An 18,443-nucleotide genomic window follows, 5' to 3' on the forward strand; every position below is an offset into this window, starting at 1 on the left:
GTGTGGTAATTTAGATCAGCAAGGTACTTGGTGAGGCATGGGCATGGCTGTACTAGCTCAGACAGGGATCAAGGATGAGAACCTAGCTGAGATAAGCTGGCAGACAAGCCTTGCTGAGATTTCTCAAAGCCAGACATCTATATCATTTAAGCTGGACCCGAGTCTGGGCAGCCAGTCCCCCGGAAGATGGAGAATATGCTCGGGTACCTGATGTTCTTCCCTCTGGCCTGCTCACAGCCTTCTCTTCTTGCACAGCTACACTTGCAATGAGTTACTCTGCCAGACAGCAAAGCTCTACATACAGTTGTGTTGAAAGTACAATGGAAGTCTTATGGCCTGGATAAAGATATGAAGTCTTAACCTTTAAAGTCAGCTGTTTGAATGACAGTAGTAAACACTGGTCTCATTGTCAAATACTCTAGCAACTGTAGTGGCAAAAAAATACATAAATCTTTACATTTCTTTGGATCTAGGAGCAAAGCTGTTATCTTGTTTTGGTGACAGGGTGAATATGTTGCATACATCCTGGTCAGGCAGAAGGTGAAGGGTCTTGCCCATGAGCTATGGTGAAGCTTCCCTGACTTCCCATAGGCACTTGCAGTAAAAAAGGGTTGAATAGTCTAAGAGGTTATTTCTTCAGAGTAGGAGGATTTTCAGGTGAAGTGTACCTAAGGGAGGTGCTGGTTTATAGTCCTGTTTGTGCACAGAGAATCAGAGGATTGGGACTCAATTCATGAGGGAGAGCTTAGTCCTCTCTGGTGATCTCCCAGGTCCCTGTGCCTTTCGTCACAGTGAGGCCTGCTAGAATGCAACAGGTTGATGTGTCTTGTGTAAATCGTCTCCTCCTCCCTAATGACCTTCAGGAGCAATCTTTCTGTCCCCAGTGGGACAAGTTGGCTGTGATGGTAAGTTACTTGTGAAATTACTTGGCCTGTGACTGCACTGGCTGAATCCTCCTGTCTCTTCCGGCTCTTCCCATTGCCAGTGGTTTCTTCTAATATAGCAGAAGCCAGTATGCAGGCTGCCAGGGGCTGTAGGTCTCCAGTGTTGCAGACAGTAGTGATCTCTAGCTAAAGGATTAAGGCCAGGCCTTTAATGTGGATCAGCAGATCAAACTGAGCAATATCTCCTGAATGTTTAATATATTCTACATAGTGGATCAGCTGGTTTCCTTAGGCAGCAGGATAGGCTGTTATCAGTGTGAGAGGGACAATGGTCAAAGGGGGAGAAAAGTTCATGGCAAATGGAGGAGAGACTGTAGCACGTATAAAGACGTAAGAAACAAGTGCCAAAGCAAAGATCCCAGTTTTGTCTGGTTACTGGTTGTAGTTTCTTCTGTGAGAGCTGTAGTTGAGGCGGGATGTAAGCATTTCTTCCTCCTTCCTCCATTAATTCTGTTCTGCATTCTGTGATGTAAAATTCCTGTCTCACAGTCATGCGGTATCTGGACCTACTTCAGCCACACAATGTGGATTGCAGGCCCAAACTTGCTAGCTTTAATAAAGCCTTGGTGCTGTGTGTGGACTCCCAAAGAAATGAGGAAGAGATGTCCACTGGAGGAAATAAAAATAAAAACAAGAAACCAAAAAACCCTGAAGTCTTCCTGAGCTTTGGTGATGAGGGAACAGAATCTGAACCTGAACTCACCCTGTTAAATCAGCAGAAACCTACAAAGCTCTAGGAAGGTGCCCAAATGGGCTGTTAATGCATAAAAGAGAGCACCGGGTCCTATGTAGTTAACAAGCATTGTAATGCCTCAAGGTCTAGGCAATCCACTGAGTGGTCATTACATTATGTGAACAATAGATTTGTAGTCCAGAGGCCATTTTAAGTCATTTTCTTCCAAATTAATATATTTGTCCCTGGTAACAGGTAGAGTGCATTGCAGGATGTAGTTCCCTAGTGTCATAGCTCAGTTTTGCCAGCTGTTATTAGTTGTAGCTGTGTCCTCATCTAGAGGATCTAGAGGCTCTGACAAATATTTGTTGAAGCTCTCTGAGCATGGGAAGATGAGTCAGCAGCAGCAGGTGCCTGTAGTGGCTCCCAACCAGAGCCACATTTTCTAGCTGTCACTGCTGGAAGCCTGTCATGAGCTTCTAACATCACTTGGGTTTGGGGCAGACAAGCCAAGTAACTTGCAATGGCCTGCTTTCCCTTTTCTTTCCCAGATATTGTTTAGGATGGTGTCTCCTGCATGTTGGGGCAGAGGCAGCTGGCTTGCTTAGGAGACCAGTTTTTTAATCGCTGAAGCAGTCTGAAGAGACATTCCCAGAAGGAGGGGACTTCCTGTAACTTGCAGCCTTTGCCTTGAGCTTTGTGCTTAAGGTTTGTCAAGAGGTGTGACGCTCCCCTGCCCTCCTAGCCTGGTCTTCAAGCCTGGCTGCGTTGGTGACACCAGGGCTTGTAAACTCTGTCTCACCCGTGATCATGTGCTGCCACCGGCTGCTGAATCCCCTTGTTGCAGGGCTTCTGACAATCCCTGGGCTCAGGCGCCGTCTCCAGGGTGCGGCTGGCCCCAGCGGTCGGGGCGGGGGGATGCAGGCAGACATCACCTGGGACCTGCTAGCACCGGTAAAGTGCTCTCTGAAGAGAAGTGGCAGCTGGCATCTCTCGGCAAGAGATGCTGACTGCTGCGGTGACTGCCTGCAGTGGGAGACCTGTGCCTGGGGGTGGGATGTGGGCAAAGGGCTGGACCTGGGCATGGAACCAGCCACAAAGCTGGACTGCGGCTTCTGAAGGCGTCACCAGGAGCATCTGATATGGAGGGGAAGGGAAAGGATGTGTTGACTATGGCACAAAGGAGGTAGGCAACCATAAGATGACAGAAAAAATACTTTGCGTCTGGTTTAAAACAGACCAGTACAGCTTTGGCCAGAGCAGAGTTTCTATTAGCTTTTATTGAACGCTTCCCTCAGTCCAATAGCAGCTCTGCCTCCATGTCCACCAGTATAATAACTTGTCATTCAAATGCTTTCCTAAATTATTTAAAACTGACCCTTGGTCAAATTTACAGAAGCATGGTTTAAAGATTTTTATTTTATTGTAATTTAGTTCTCCCTCTTGGACCGTTAGGCAGCAATGGAACTGGTGCTTCCAAATGCAGACAGGTTCTGCTATCCTAATGACCTCTGTGCTTCAGTGGCCTCATGCACAGTGTAATATAGGGCTTGGAATGGAAATGTTCCAGTCTTGTGGTCTACCAGTGCATGTATTTGTGTGTATGTGTGTTTAAAGTTTGGCCTGTAGGAGCGGAACTGCTTAATGTATTTTTTGAAGTTCCTCGCTTTACTGTGCCCATGCTGGCCTCAATACCCTAGTGTGGTAAAAGGGGCTGATGTAGGCACCTGGAGAGGAACCAAAGGTGTCCTTCCCCATCTGATTGTGTTGGCGTTGATGCTGTGAGGAGGTCCTGTGTGCAGCTTCCCCAGGTATTTCAGTGTTGGGGTGCCACTGTCAGGCTAAGGTGACTGTACTCCCTGGGTCCAATTCAGCTTCCTGTGGTTGTCTCCAGATGGCTGTTGCCTAGTCCCATCCCGACAGGATGCACAGGACGGCCGCGCTGCTCTGGAGACGGGGTGTCCCTCACCTCGCTGCCCGCGGGCAAAAGCATGGTGTGCAGCGGGTGCCGAGCCTCCAGGTGCTTTCAGGACCTTCTTGGCTATGGGGTGCAGGGCAAGCTTCAGCACAGTCCGTTTACAGTCTTCCTGATAAATCTGGCCTTAGGCTAGAAGCAGTGTGAGGGAGCATGGTGGTGCCAGCCCTGAGGCGGCGGCTGCAGGGCCTGGCAGGTTTGTGCTGCCATTCCAGTCCCACCTGGTGGGACAGCCTGAACAGGGCAGCTGTCCCCAGAGCCTTCCTGTGAGACGGTGACTGCGTGTGCATGGAGCGGGTGTGGAGGGAGACAGCTCAAGATCCCGGGAGAGAAGCAAGGTAATGTGAAGAGGGAAGACCACGAGGCTGCTGTGTGTTTACTTCTGATGCTCTCCTCGCCCAGGTGCAGGGAAAAAAAAATCCAGGACTGGGTTTAGGCTGTCTTTATCTGAGCGACCTGGAGGATTGTGCTAGCTAGAGGTGCTGTAAGAGTAGGTGATGGCAGGGCTATCCTGTCAGGGGGCAGCTAGGGTCCTATTACATACCATTTCTTTTACACGCCTTTCTTGTCTGCTTATCATGAAAAGGTCTGCCTTATTATCTCCTCGCTGCCCACTTAGAAGTGTTTTCTCAGGAGCTTCACAAGTGGCTGGAGTATTTGCATGTACATGATTATTGACTCCTTCTAAGAACTACAAGATGCAGGATTTCAGTACAGGAGTTTTACTGACTCTTCACAAAGTACATAATACTTATAGGCGTGTCCATTAATATTATTTGTTTGTTATAATTTCTATTAACTTGGCCACTACTGATGTCAAATCTTTAGCTTACTAACTCTCTCTAGGCTTCTCCCCTCCTCCCTCTTTGGTATATTCCTTGCCATCTTGCAATTTCAGTATTAAAAAGTAGTGTAAGGCAAGAGGCCACCTACTGCTATTGACAGCTGTTTCCTCCTTGAGTTTTTTGGGATTCCCTGGGACTATCTTGTCCAGACCTGCTAATTCCATACCTTTTGCACAATCACTTTTATTTTCTACAGGTCCTTTTGTTTAGTTCCCCTCAAAATAGGTACTTTTTGAGAATGTCTCCAGTTCCTTCCACTGTCACAAATAATTGATTAGCTTTGTTTCAATGTCCTTTTTCTCTCTGACTGCTTATTTTATACTCTGCTCTTCAGTTGTCCTCAAAGCTTGTGAAAAGGTATTATCTATTGGAAAGGTTTATTACTAGTTGTGATGGCTTTTGCTACTTGTTTTTCAGACTCTTTTTAACCTTTCTTTATTGTGGTTTTACATTTCATTTGGTAATGATAATTTAAATTTTCTTCATTTGAATGCAGCTTGTTGAAGAATGCATACTGATAATCCCTTTGGGTTGACATTTTAGCCAAGTCAGCTTCCTTTTGCCTTTTGCCAGCTCTTCTAAAGAGGTGCTAGGTATTGGCTTTGGGCTGCTAATGTCATGTACCTGTGTAACCTCCATGCCACCTTTGATGACTGAATTCCCTCAGCTGTCCCTTTCCATTCTGACTGGCTTGTAAGAAGTGTCTCCCTTCCTTGCAGCTTCCATCACAAATATGCTAAACTCCAAAAAGGGATTTATTTTGGAATGTGTGGGGTTATAACCTTAGGATTCAAGTCCTTCTCTGCCATTATGAATTTGATTTTAACTCAACTGGTTCAGTTTAATTTTCAAAATAAGTAATAAGGCAGGTGCAGTGGTGCTATTTTCTGCTGTTATGTGGACTTGCTTGCTAAATTGGGTCAAACTAGCTGTGAGTCAAAAGGTATGCAGATACTCAAACTTCCTAGGAAGGAGCTGGGACTTGTAAGATGTGTGGGAGGTACCTGGCAGTGCTGAGTGGCAATGAGATGGAAGATGCCTGTGGGGAAACACGGGTATTGTGGGAGAACAAGGGTATATTGGATGGGATGGGCAGAACACAGGTTTAGGGGGAAGGGAGGAACTGAAGAATAGCAGTGGAAACACAAGGAAACAAAGTGTGACTTTTGGGGTATTTTTAAGGAAGATTTTCTTTTTTTTCTATTCTCAGCCCAACAACTAACTGCTGGGCTCAATTTTCCCCATCTCCCACCCATTTACATGCCACCAGTGCATATGAAATTCAAAGCACAAATTCTGCCCTCGAGAATATCACCTCACTATTACTGTACCAAATTACCAACAGTGTATCCTATGGAAGTACGGCTCAGGGTTGAATTTTGACAGCAAGCAACAACTCTCTTGGCTGAGAAGGAAGAATTGAGCTATGTCCTCATGTTTGGGGGCAACCTAGTTTATTCTAATAAAATCACAGCTAGATCCTAAATTTGCGTTTTGAATTACCTCAGCTGTGTTTGGAGAAGTGTTTCAATAGCCCAAAGCTGATAAAACTACACTGTGACTTCCTTTTCTGTCTGCTGATTGTATTTCCCATTTTTCGAAACCTTGCCAGAAAGTAAGTCTTTTCCCCATGAGACTGTGAGTCTGTTGTGGCTTGGTTGGTAGGGGGAAGCAAGTGGAAGATTAGTCTGACTGAAACCTCAGCATGGAATATGAGGGCATAACTAGGTTTCAGTAAACAATTAAGGGTCAAGCCTGAAGACAAAGAAAAGCCCTAGAAGGATGCTGGAAAGAAAAGCAGGCAGCTCTGTCCTGCAGCTACTCTTCTTGTACAAAAGTCACCCTCTTTGCACCCAACACAGCAGGGGAAGAGAAGCCAGCACAGTGTATGTGAGAAATGAGGAGACTCCTTGGTAAAGAGACCCAGCTACTTGTGCCCAGGTGTGATTCTCCACAATCTGTATTCAGATGTCCACTATATTCCCGCCTTGCTTTTCTTTTCTATTGTCTGATGTGTGTTCTTCCTTGCGTTGTCCAATCTTCCCTCCAGCCCTGCCCTAAGTACCCTCCATGCTAACTCCCTGAGTGTCCTCCTTCTGATCTACCTTGAGGAAACTGCAGCTGGCCAAAGTAACCAAGCAAAGCTTTCTCCTTCTTCCTTCCTTCTAGTTGTTTTGGAGACCTTATTGTGGGTTTTTAATACTCAAAGGGGGCTTACAAGAAAGATGGAGAGAGACTCTTTACCAGCACCTGTGATGACAGGGCAAAGGGAAAAAAAAAAAAAAAGAAGCTAGATCTAGATTAGATATAAATTATTTACAATAAGGGTGGTGAGACATTGGAACAGGTTGCCCAGAGGAGTTGTGGATGCCCTCCCCCCCCAAGAAGTGTTCAAGGCCAGGTTGGATGGAGCTTTGAGCAACTTGATCTTATGGGAGGTGTCCCTGCCATGGCAGTGGGGTTGGACTAGATGATCTTTGAAGATCCTTTCCTATGCAAACCATTCTCTGGTTCTTCAGTTCTATCTGCTTCTCACCCTTTTTCTTCAGGACATCCTGATTCAGGCATTTCTTCTCACAAGCCTTCCTGATTCAGCATGTATCTCAGTAGCCATTTCCCTTTATTGTCTCCTTTCAACATCTGCCTCAGCTTGAAATCAGACTAAGCAGTAATCTGACATTTTCCCCAAGGTAGTATCAGAATCCTTTACCAGAAAGCAGAAAAGAGAGACAAATGATAGTGTTGGGGCAAAAAGTAGAAACCAGCCCTTTAGTCTCAGAAATGGAGCCTCTGACTCCCTGAAGCAAGCACTGCTCTGAGCTTCCACACGCTGTAAATCAGGTTGTGATAGAGAGGTGTCTGTGTGTGTTCTTCCCAATAACCTCTCAAACCATCAACACAATTTTTTTTTATTCCACTTTGCTTGTTGTTTTCCCTGAACTTGGCCTCATCTTTCTCTGTTTCCCCTTGGATATGTAACATTTTTTGTTATTTCTATTCCTCTGCCTAAGGCTGCAACTCCCCAGTCTCACTTCTGCAGGAATAGTTCCTTTTTTGAGATGTGTCTTCATGCTAGCTGCCAACTGGGACTGACTTCCCAAGATGAGACATAGCATGCAATATTTGATGTAGCAAAGGCAACTCAACCACACAAGACAAGCGAGAGCAGAATGTATTTTGTATTGGGCTGTGCTGCAGGTTAAACTGGGCTAAGATCCATGATAGCTGAAAACCTAAGTGCAATGGCAGGATTGCTAACAGACGGACATGAAGATAAGGGAAGGAGACAGAGTAAAACCAGAAGGCTGACAAAGGAAAAAAAACAACTTAAGTAATTTTTAAAAGGAAACCTATCCACTGAGAATCCAATATGGGGAAGGAGTGCAACTTCCTTTTCAGTTATTAGGTTCTCATTTTTCTTTTCTCTCGCAGAAGTTTCCATAGTGCCAGGACTGACTGCTTGAGCTAAGAAACTGTTCAGAGCATTTCTGAGCTTCCAGGAATTCTCTGGTTATTGCCAATGCTTCCAGTGTTCAGCACAGCCTTCTTTTACAGACAGAGGTTGATTAAGCAGATGATAAAGGCTCAGTAACTTACTGGTGTCTCCCTCTGGAACCGGGAATCAAAAGGCTCACCTTTTACATAGCAAAACTAAGGACAGGGATCATTATCACACTGTGATTAAATGGCATCAGAAATCACCTATGCTGAGGTGAAGTTCAAGAATGCATCACCAGCTGCAGTGGCTGAAGGTAAGGAATGGATGGGTTATTCAGGGGAAAGGAACCTGAAGGGAGGGAGGCTGAAGAACAGGGAATGGAGACTTTTCCTTCTGTGACTCTTGTTCCTACCTGGTGTTGAAAAATTGGTGAGAAAAACAAGTTGTCTACCACTATATGAGCAGGAGACTGGAGGAGTTTTGAAGTAAAAGAGTAAAGGAATGTCTACAAGAGGAGAGGTGGGAATCTTTAGGTAGCTGGAGTTGCAACATGAATAAAGATGACTACTGGGAACATAAACGGTAGGTTTCAAGTGAACGCTCAGTAACCAAGATACTTGGGCTCCCTTAGCCTCCTGGCTGCAATACCAACAGTGGTGAATGGTAGATGATTCAGGGTGAGTGCTTAACTCTGCAGTAGCTGCCTCTCTGTATGTTACCTAGTCTTGGGTAAGAGAGTAATTTTTGAATAAATACTGAGTATCAACAATAGAGACTATGGTTTATTCCAAACAATCTGATCTGTCACAAAGATGGAGGGGCTCCCAGGGCAGCAAATGGCAGTAAATAAGCCCAAGTCCTGGTTGCTACTGTTCTTGCCTCTGAGAGAGTGTGGTTACAGATTCCTGCTTATGGAGAGAGCAGGAGCAGAGAACTGATGTGCTTCCTTACAGTAGAGCAATCAGTTGCTCTCTGCAGCGTCCTGAGAAGTGGCACTAGCTGCAGAAACTTACAGCCCCATTGCCTTAAATTGACTGAGAAATTGTCCTTGGAGAAGAGACAAGAAAAAGTTAAAAGGAGCAATGAGCTTGAACAAAACACCTTAAAATACACAGAGGAATTATCTAAGAGTGGAGGAAGATCCAATTCTGTGATTGATGTCTAACACTCCTGAAAAACAATTAAGACACCAAACAAACAAATTTTTATTGCTGTTAAAAATCATGATTGTGAAATGGTGCTTTTACTAGACTTTTTGCAAAATTAAGATGTTCTTATCTGTATGTATTCTGTAGTTACTATGCTGCAAGTAGGAACACACAGAGATGTTCCATAAGTGGCTCATTACTTCCACCCTTAGATACAGGACCCTCCACAACAGCAGGTTGCGTGCATGTGTGCAAATGAAAGAATGAATGAATAAATAATTGTTACTGCTAAGGATATTATCTTGCCTGTTTACTACTTTACCTCAGTTTTACAAACCCAAACTGAACTGGCCTCAGCTCCAGGTTTTCCTTGCCTTTTCTGAGACATGAGTCATGGAAATAAAGAATGTGCATACTCATGACTGACTTGAAAGCTCACTGTTTTCCGTGCACCCAAATTAGCTGTTTCTGGTTACAGCTAACATTTCTATCATGGGGTGGGTGTGGTGGAAGTTCCCCACTGTGTGCCCAGTGACTTGTTCCAAAGACACCTGTTCCAGCCATGTTTGTTGGAGCTGCTAATTTGGATGTGTGCTCAAGGTCTGTCTTTTCAGTGCACCTGTTCAAGTCATCTCACAGTTATACTTTGAATTCAGAGAATTGTCCAGTAATACCATTGCACACAGTGGTAATGTCTCTCAGGGTCTCATGGTACAAGAGTTATGATTGAAAATTATTGAAAGATTGAGGGAGTCTTGCTGTGTTGTCTTTTGAGTGGTTACTTTGGCCATGCAGGCTCCATGTTGGTAATGCCTAATCTCACCTGGATTTTCCTCCTTTGTAGCCTCTTTTAGTTGAGCTCTAGAGAAAAAAAAAATTGCAGTCATTGGAAGATAGAGAGGAGAAGGCAGCAACTAATCAAGTAGCGTATATAATCTGGAAGTGGCAGAGACTATGGGGGTGGGTTGCACACCACAGTGCAGTTAGGGTTCCTGCATTTCCAAGCAGGATTTTCCAGGTAGAAAAACAAGCATCTGTGCCACACAGCACTTGTTGCGTGTGCCTAGCAGATGTTGGATTTACATACTGATTAACAAACGTAGGCTCATCGGGTCTTCTGTGTTGTGATCATGGTGGTGATGTTGCATGTATGCAGACTAACTCTAGGAAGTATTTTGCAGGGAGGGCAACACAGTAAGTATGCACGAAATCTACTGCACTTCAGTTGTGTTGGTGAGGTGCATGCAGCCTGGCAGTGCTCTTTGTGCCACCTGGGTACAGATCTGGCTGGGTACGCAGCACATCAAGAAATACTTTGTAGTGATCAGATCTACTGTCTGAAATAGGTGGCTGGACACCAGATCATGATCCAAGTCCTTGTTTTTGCTAGAAAAACATGATTTGGCCAGGGAAATCTGGATCTTGTCTGTCTCTGAATGTTTTCTTATAATAAAAGATTATGCTTTTTGCACTTTTGTAACAACTTTCCCCAAATTTTTGGGAAGTAGTCAGGGTTTTCACAAGCAGCAGGTTTCCGGAAGTCTTGCTCACTAGGCATGGGTGGCAGGCCCATGTGGCTGCTGGCAGAGTTGGAGCTTTGTGCTGAACAATGAATGAGATCTCTCTAAAGCTTATCATTAGTACCAGTCTCTCTCAAGATTTCTTTACTCCTGTCCTGCGGTGCATGCTGCTGCCTCTACACCCTCCTGTTTGCCCTGGCTTGTGTACTTGCCACAATCTAGAACAGCCTTCTAACAAGTGTTTTTTCCTTCCCCGTGGCTCGTTCTCCTGCCTGCTTCCAAACCTCCTCGCCATTGACAGTACCCCTCTAGACAAATCTCAGGCCCTGGCAAGTGGGATGCCTTACCTAGGCTGCCAAACATAGCCCTTTGTTCTCCCCAGGCATCCAACCTACCACAGCCTAGTTTTACTGCAGCAAATCTCTGAACCCTGGCTTGGAATGCAAATATGGAAGGGAAGAATATTTTTTTATTTTCCAGAGGTTCTGTGCCATCATCAACTTGCACATTTTTTATTTCCTGCCCTCATTCAGCTTACCCCTACCTTCTTCTACACAGAAAGTCCAAAAAGCTAAGAAAAAGTTTTCTTGGGAGAAGTCAACAGGGCTTTATAATAGATTTTGAGGCTAAGTGAAGGCCTCACCCCCAAACACCAGCAATTGGCATTACTAACTCACCAGTGGAGCTGGGGCTGTGAACGGTGTTGCTGAACCTGACCGCCAGAAACCACAGAGGTCCCCTGCTCCGTCCCAATTTGCCCCTCTCCCAAATAGTGTAACTTCACCATCAGAAATGAAACTGCATTTTTTTTTAGCAACTCTCCTTTGTGTATGTGAGCTGACTGAAGCATAGTTGACTGCACTATTGTGTTTGATGTGTTCCTTCACTTCTAGCACCTCCTGAGACGAAGAAGCATGAGCACCATCCCCAGAAATACCCACTCTGTCTCCCATGGCTGATTTCACTGATGCTCCTCTTGGTGTGCATTGCCCTCATTATTGCTCTCCTTGGTGAGTATGTGCAGGCTGATTACAGGAGGGAGTTCTGGGAGAAGTGCTGGGAGAAAAGCAAAGAAATGGGAGCTCAGAGATAAACATCTTCCAACCAGGAGGGAGATTTTACTCAGGAACTGTTTTGTCATGGGGAAGGATGCAGGCTTGGAAAACCTGAATGTTTCATATTTGAAAGTATGTTTAGAAGCAAAATCTTTCCTGATTACTTAAATATTGGGGATTTAAGAGTACAGCTGCAACATGACACAAACTGCTCTGTTGCAAGCCAGCCAAACCAGTTGTTTTGGCCAACTGGTATGTAGATGCTAGGACTACCACAGCATTATGCCAGATGGTTATTCTTTCTTAGAATAATGGAAAAAGTTAAGTGGGAAGGGACTTCTGGAGGTCTCTAGTCTAATGCCCTACTTGAAGCATGGCCATCTTCAGAATTTCAGTGTTGCTTGGGCTTTCTGTTAGGTTTCAGGCTTTTCTGCCCTGACTTTGTACATGTCTGCATACATCCCCAAAATCTTCCACTGTTTACCCTGAGACCTTCTCACCATTCCCAGATTGCACATCCACAACTTTCACAGCCTCTTTGGAACTGTGGAACAATTCTCTACCTGCAAACCACACAAGATGAACTTACATTCAGAAGAGAGGTAAAAAAATGTGGAGATGGCAGCACAAGTGTTTATACAAGCAGCTGGACCTGCAGTTGAGCTCTCTAAGATGCTTTGACCCACTCCATGTCCTAATGGAAGAATCATCTTTTCAGAGTTAGGCCTGGCATGTCCAGAATTAGCTGCACAGTATAAACTCTGACACCATTTTAGTGTTAAGTGTTGTCTACTAGAATAACTCATAAGCTGTTGGAGTAAAGTGGTATTTTAAGCACATAGTTTCTGTGTTTGTGCCCGTGTGTGCACTTCTGGGCAGAGATTGTGTTCTAGAAACATACCTGGTGTAGCTAGCCAGTCCCAAGTGAGGGACAGACCCACTGGGAAAGTAAAACCAGCCAATTGGGGTCTATTCCTCCTCTAATCCATGATCTGACTTGAGTTTTTCTAGCCCGGGTTGAACTTGGACAGCAACAGCTGTCTACTAGAATAACTCATAAAAAGTGATTCTTGCATATGCAATTTTTTGAGATTGTGATCACTGTGTAATTCTCATTTCTGCTAAGGATCGTTCATGGCATGTTTGCACAAATTGTCAATACAGGTGATGGATGCTGGAAGAAGGTATATTGTCAGGCTAAACTGCTGCCCTTAGAACCATAGAACTATTCAGGTTGGAAAAGACCCTTGGGATCACTGAGTCCAACCATCATCCCTACTCTACAAAGTTCTCCTCTAAACCATATCCACCAACCCCACATCCAAACCCTGTTGCAGCTTGAAGCCATTCCCTCTTGTTCTGTCGCTAATTACCTGTGAGAAGAGACCAGCACCAACCTCTCTACAATGACCTTTCAGGCAGTTGTAGAGACTGATGAGGTCTCCCCTCAGCCTCCTCTTTCTCAAACTAAACATTCCCAGCTGCTTCAATTGTTCTTCATAGGATTTATTCTCTAGGCCCTTCACCAGCTTCGTTGCCCTCCTCTGTCCTAGCTCCAGCACCTCGAGATCTCTCTGGAATTGAGGTGCCCAAAACTGGACACAACAGTCCAGGTGTGGCCTCACCAGTGCTGAGGACAGGGGGACAATCACCTCTCTCCTTCTGCTGGTCACACCATTGCTAATACAAGCCAGGATGCCACTGGCTTTCTTGGCCACCTGGGCACACTGCTGGCTCATGTTCAGCCGCTTGTCAATTAGAACCCCTAGGTCCTTTTCTGCCAGACACTTTCCAGCCACACTTCCCCAAGCCTGGAGCGTTGCCTGGGGTTGTTGTGGCCCAAGTGCAGGACCTGGCACTTGGCCTTGTTGACGCCCAGACCATTAACATTAGCCCAACGATCTAATCTATCCAAGTCTCTCTGTAGACCCTCCCTATCCTCATGCAGATCTTTGGTTTCACAAACTTCTTTTGCTATCATTAGTTCCCAAGTCCCAAAAGTTTGTATTGCTTTTCCCCAACTGTGTAACTTCCCACAATACTCTATTAAATGGTTGGGGAGGTTTAGGTTAGGCTGTTTAGAGTCTAATACTGTCTAGCCATGTTCTTTTAGATATTCCAAACATGGAAAGTTTAATCTTTTATGGCAAATTTCCTCAGCCAAGCTAATTGATGTTACATAGGATTTTGATTTGGTGGAATGATAGAGTAATGCATTTAAATAAAAGCACAAATACAAATTGCACTTTGCAGAGGGTAGCAATTGTAGTGCACAGGTGAAACTCAATACAAATGTGATTCTCAGCACTGGTCTCTGCAAAATGCTCAACATCAAGACATTGGGTGTCCCTGGTGACCCAGAAGGAATATGTGGGTTAAAGCCAGCTCAGGCTCATTGCTTTTTTTTCCTAGACATTCAGGTAAAATGTGCCACTGAAGTGCTGCTTTTTATTAACTGATAATGAAGAGATTTGGCCAGGCAGCTTGGCTGTAGGTACCTAGATGGTAAATGCCCACCCAGTCTGGCACGTCCCCAGTGGTCCTTCTGCTCTCTGACATGGAAGGTGGTCTCTTTCTGCCTGGGAAGGCAGCCCTACCACTTCTTTGGGACAGTTTTCTCAGAGCCTTGGACCAGGAATACACTAACTCCACACCCTCAGCTCCAGAGCTGCTGGGTGCTGGAACAGACTCTTGACAAACCTGATGGCTTGGCTATGGCCACTAAGCACTGTTTGGGTATGTCACAGGCTGCTCTAGCTTTGTTGGTGAGGTCATCCTGGCCAGCTCTTGTCAGGGAGTGTGATGAGGAGTCCTGGTGGGCAGCTGTGGGATGCTGGGAGCAGAAATGCCTGTGCCCTTTGCTGAGAGAGTGAAAGTTACCCCTTGTGAAATGGGAAGAGACAGCCTGAGAAGAGGCCATGCTGAGATGGTGTGTGGTGGGGAAATGGGGGAAAGCAAAGCCCAAAGCTGGTTGTGTGAGGAGCCAGGAAGAAGGGGTAATCCAGATGCCTTTCCTCTCCTTTCCAGTTGCTCCCTTCTCCCGTGGCAGTGACCAACCCACAGCCCTGCAGCAGAAATTCAAGGAGTGGCAGTGCAACTCAGCAGGGCTGCAAGGCAAAGGTCAGTAGTTCTGGGAGGGGGTCAGGATGTCTTGGGATGGGGACATGGGATGGGGACACTGAGTGCTGGGGGCCGCTCTGACAGCAAGTAGCAGCGGGAGCAGACTCTGCAGAGGCAGGCTCCAGAGGAGAGAGGAGGGGAGAAAAGGATTTCCTGCTAGCAGCTCAACGGGGAGGAGAGGGCCACGTTAGGCATCTCCTGGAGGGCAGGGTGGCTGTGAACACTGGCAGAACAAAAGGGAGAGCACACCGTGGCACAGAGAAGGTAAACAACGTAGCAACGATCGAAGCGCAGTTCTAGTCAGGGAAAGAATATTCCCTGTGCCCTGGGACTAAGTGCCTAAAGGAGTCTGACTGTACCAGGAGAAGTCAATCCAGATAATCAAAATAACTTTGTCTGTGTGAAGTCAAGACCTGGGGTCATGTTGCAAGGACTTGTGTACACAAAGCTTCCCAGTCACACCTTAAGGCAATTGGAAGAAAGATCAGTACCCTCCTTTTTTTTTTCAAGCCTTTTCTGTCAAGAGAAACTGATCTCAGGAGGACATGAGCATTGTCCCTCAAGACCAGGAATCATTGCAGCCACCATCTCATTATTAGCATTCATTTCTGTGGTTTCTCCCTGTACAGAGAGAGGCTGGATGTGCTGCCCGAGTGGCTGGAAACTTTTCCAAAAAAGCTGCTATTATCTGTCGGATGATAAAATGTCCTGGGCTGAGAGTGAGCAGAACTGCACTGGGATGGGCTCCCATCTGGTGGTGATCAGCAGCAAAGCAGAGCAGGTAGGTTCAGGGCTGAGAGGGGCACAGCAGCCAGAGACACAGTGTCAGGCCATGGAGGGGACTCAGAGCCCCTCTTTGCTCCTGCACAGGAGATGGGTTGTCCTTTCTGCATCCCTTCAGCACCATCTCCCCTCTGGCACCAACCCCACCCCATAGGGACTCCTGCCACCTCCCCCTGCTCAGTTCTGCACCTGATGGATGTTTCACTCCAATTTCCAGGAGTTCCTCTTTGAGGAACTACAGCGTGCTTCAAGAGGAGAGAATTACTACATCGGTCTGAGCGCGCAGAAGGTGGGCCAGTGGCACTGGGTGGACAAGACTCCATTTAATGAGACAGCAGCGTGAGTATCTCTGGATGGAGAGTATTTGGTGTGGTTCCTGGTAGATCAAGAGAGTCTGTAAGGCTGTCTGTTGGTGCATGAGAGGGAGGTGAGACACCTCCTTGCGAGAGACCAATGATGGAATAGGAGAGGACTGTGTCGGACACCAGTTTCATACACAGCCCTATCCCTGCTGGTTATCAGTTCTTAATTAACTATCTGTGATCTGGCCATCAATGTGGTGGGTATAGAAGCAGCTGCCTCTCACCCACAGGAAGAAGCCCTCAGAGATGACCAGCCTTGCCTGGCCAGCTTAGTGCCCCCATCAGGGCTATATGCACAGACATGCATGGGCAGGGCAAGTCCTGTGATGCTGTGACAGAGACAGGACACAGGGAGAGGTTTCCAAGGCTGTCCTTGCTGCGTCCTCTTCTGGAGGGCATATTTGCCCAGGAGGCAGACACATGCCTATTTTGAGTGTGAAGTGCATGGGGTGAGCAGTGGTGAACAGTTCTTCCCAACAGGACTGCACAGGGCCCTGTTGTGTTTGCTGCAGGAAAAGGCAGGCTTCCACCTAAGACTGTTGCCGGTGGGATAGCAGAGCAGGAGGAAGGGTGTAATGGAGGAAATTTTCTTTCTCCTCTCCAAACCTTGCATCCTGCTGCAGCCTTTTCCAGCTGAAGAGTAACATGTCTGTTAACATGTCTGTCTCAGGTTCTGGCGGACACGTGAACCAAGTAATGTGGATGACGAGAAGTGCGTTGTAATCCATACGAGGACACATCAACCCAACAACTGGAATGATGTCAAATGCGGAAATCAGTATCGAGTTTGCGAAGCTGCAGCAGTAACTGTGTGATGGAGACACCCCCATTCTGAGTAAAACTCAGAGATGACCAGTGAGCTGGGAAAAGCACAGGGCCATGTTGGGAGGGATGGGAGTGGCACATCTTCACTGTGCTGGTTGGGACAATGTGAGTGGAATGATATTATTACCCTGTGCCCAGCATCCCCAGTGCACATACCAGCTCTGCTAATGCATGAAGCCTCAGGGTCATCAAAACAGGTCCTAGGCTCTTGTGTCCTTCTTTCTTTTAGTGGGTCCAGCAGCTACTGGCTGAAAAGAAGCTGAGTTATCCAGGAAGAAGACACAGGAATGGAAGACAGATGTTCAGAGCTTCAATCTCCTTTGTCTTCTTGAGCAGAGTGTCTACTTTTTTGTTGAAACACACAGAGAATGTCCTCTCCTTGTACTGGTTTTGCTGGACAAATATTGAATTCTTATGTAAGAGAAAATAAAATATTAAACCAATGAAAAAGTCTCTGTGCGGTGTGAGTCTCTTTCCCTCTCTAAGTTGCAGTTGTTTTGCATAGACAGGATCAAAATATGTTGCTGTGCCAGGACAGAGCCTTACACAACTGCTGAAGTTGCATCCACCCCACGAGAATAAAAGTCTCAGACACAACCTGGGTCCACAGTCCCATGGCACACCAGCAAAGCTCTGGAGGGGACTGGGCACAAGAAACCAGCTCTAGGGATATGAGTATTTGTTTACATGTATGAAAGTCTTGCCTGGGAGAGTAATAGGAGCTTCTGTCAGGAGTCTGGCCAAGGTCAGGCTATGCTTGACCAAGTGTCCCAATTGGCAAAAGGGCTGATGCTTTCAAGCTGCAAGAAGGGGCAGGGCTGCTGCTGCACATGAGGTCCCTTACAGATGTGCTGAATTACCTTCATGTCTTACTGCAGACCATATGCTCTTCTGGATCCCACCTTTTCTCCACCCATTTCCACTTCCTGTCCCCTGTGCCTCCACTTCTGTTTGTCTCTGGAAACATAATCTGCCTAAACTTTCCCAACCAAGAAGGGCCAGCTTTCCACAGGGCACTGCTGTGCATCTCCTTGCTTTGCAACATTTTCTTACCTATGAAAATGAATCTTCTTTCGAGAGGGGAAAATTCTTGCCAGAGACAGGGGACTTGGCTTCCTAAGTGTGTTGGGTCACTGTGGTGGAGTTTTGGTATCAGGGGAGGGGTGAAAGGGGTGGCTTCTGTGAGAAGCTGCTGGAAGATCCCCTGGCTCCAAAATCAGGCCCTGCCTCTGGCCAAGACCAAGCCCATCAGTGAGGGTGGATGCACCTCTGCCACTAACATATTCAAGAATGGAAAACGAAACTCTCTAAAGACCTCAGGGCAGAGGAGAGGGAGAGGTGAGAGCAATGCTGGAGCAGAGGTACCAAGGCCAGTGAGAAAGGAGGGGGAGGAGGTGCCTGAGCACAGACAGGTTCTCCTGCAGCTCGTGGTGAAGCAGCAGCACATACACCTGATACCAGTAGGATTAGTGGAGTAGGAAGGCAGGGGTGATTCATCCAGGGAGTTGTGGATGAATCAGCATCTGGAAGAGTCCATCTCCAGTTCTGGAGCACTAGGGGACTGACTAATACAGATGATGAAGTGTGTATTGTAATCCACTGGAAGGCAGAGGTACATCAGAGCTGGAATGATCTTCCACATGAATGAGAGCCATTGTCTTCAAATTTCTGAAGCTGCAGCATCACCTGTCTGATGGAGGGAACCTCAGCCTGAGTTGGACTGAGAGACTAGCAGTGACCTGGACAAGAACATG

At 46.4% G+C, this 18,443-nt stretch overlaps 1 protein-coding gene across 3 annotated transcripts; it reads left to right on the forward strand.

The window, feature by feature from the left end:
* Positions 1–3,943: 3,943 nt before the first annotated feature.
* LOC127391204 (C-type lectin domain family 4 member A-like) lies at positions 3,944–17,142 on the forward strand. Of its 3 annotated transcripts, none has more exons than XR_007891017.1 (7): positions 3,944–8,189; positions 11,438–11,554; positions 14,627–14,719; positions 15,349–15,500; positions 15,720–15,841; positions 16,535–16,794; positions 16,919–17,142. XR_007891017.1 is itself a non-coding variant. In XM_051633642.1 (7 exons), exons 1-6 carry the CDS (start codon positions 8,123–8,125, stop codon positions 16,677–16,679), a joined length of 696 nt encoding a protein of 231 aa, XP_051489602.1. In that variant the 5' UTR covers positions 3,944–8,122; the 3' UTR covers positions 16,680–16,719; positions 16,919–17,142. The 3 variants fall into 3 exon arrangements, 2 of the variants coding, with proteins under 2 accessions (XP_051489602.1, XP_051489591.1); XM_051633642.1 differs by having other exon boundaries at positions 16,535–16,719; XM_051633631.1 differs by having other exon boundaries at positions 16,535–17,142.
* The last annotated feature ends 1,301 nt before the right edge of the window (positions 17,143–18,443 follow it).

Source organism: Apus apus, chromosome 1 (assembly GCF_020740795.1).
Source record: "Apus apus isolate bApuApu2 chromosome 1, bApuApu2.pri.cur, whole genome shotgun sequence".
NCBI classification, from domain to species: Eukaryota; Metazoa; Chordata; class Aves; order Apodiformes; family Apodidae; genus Apus; species Apus apus.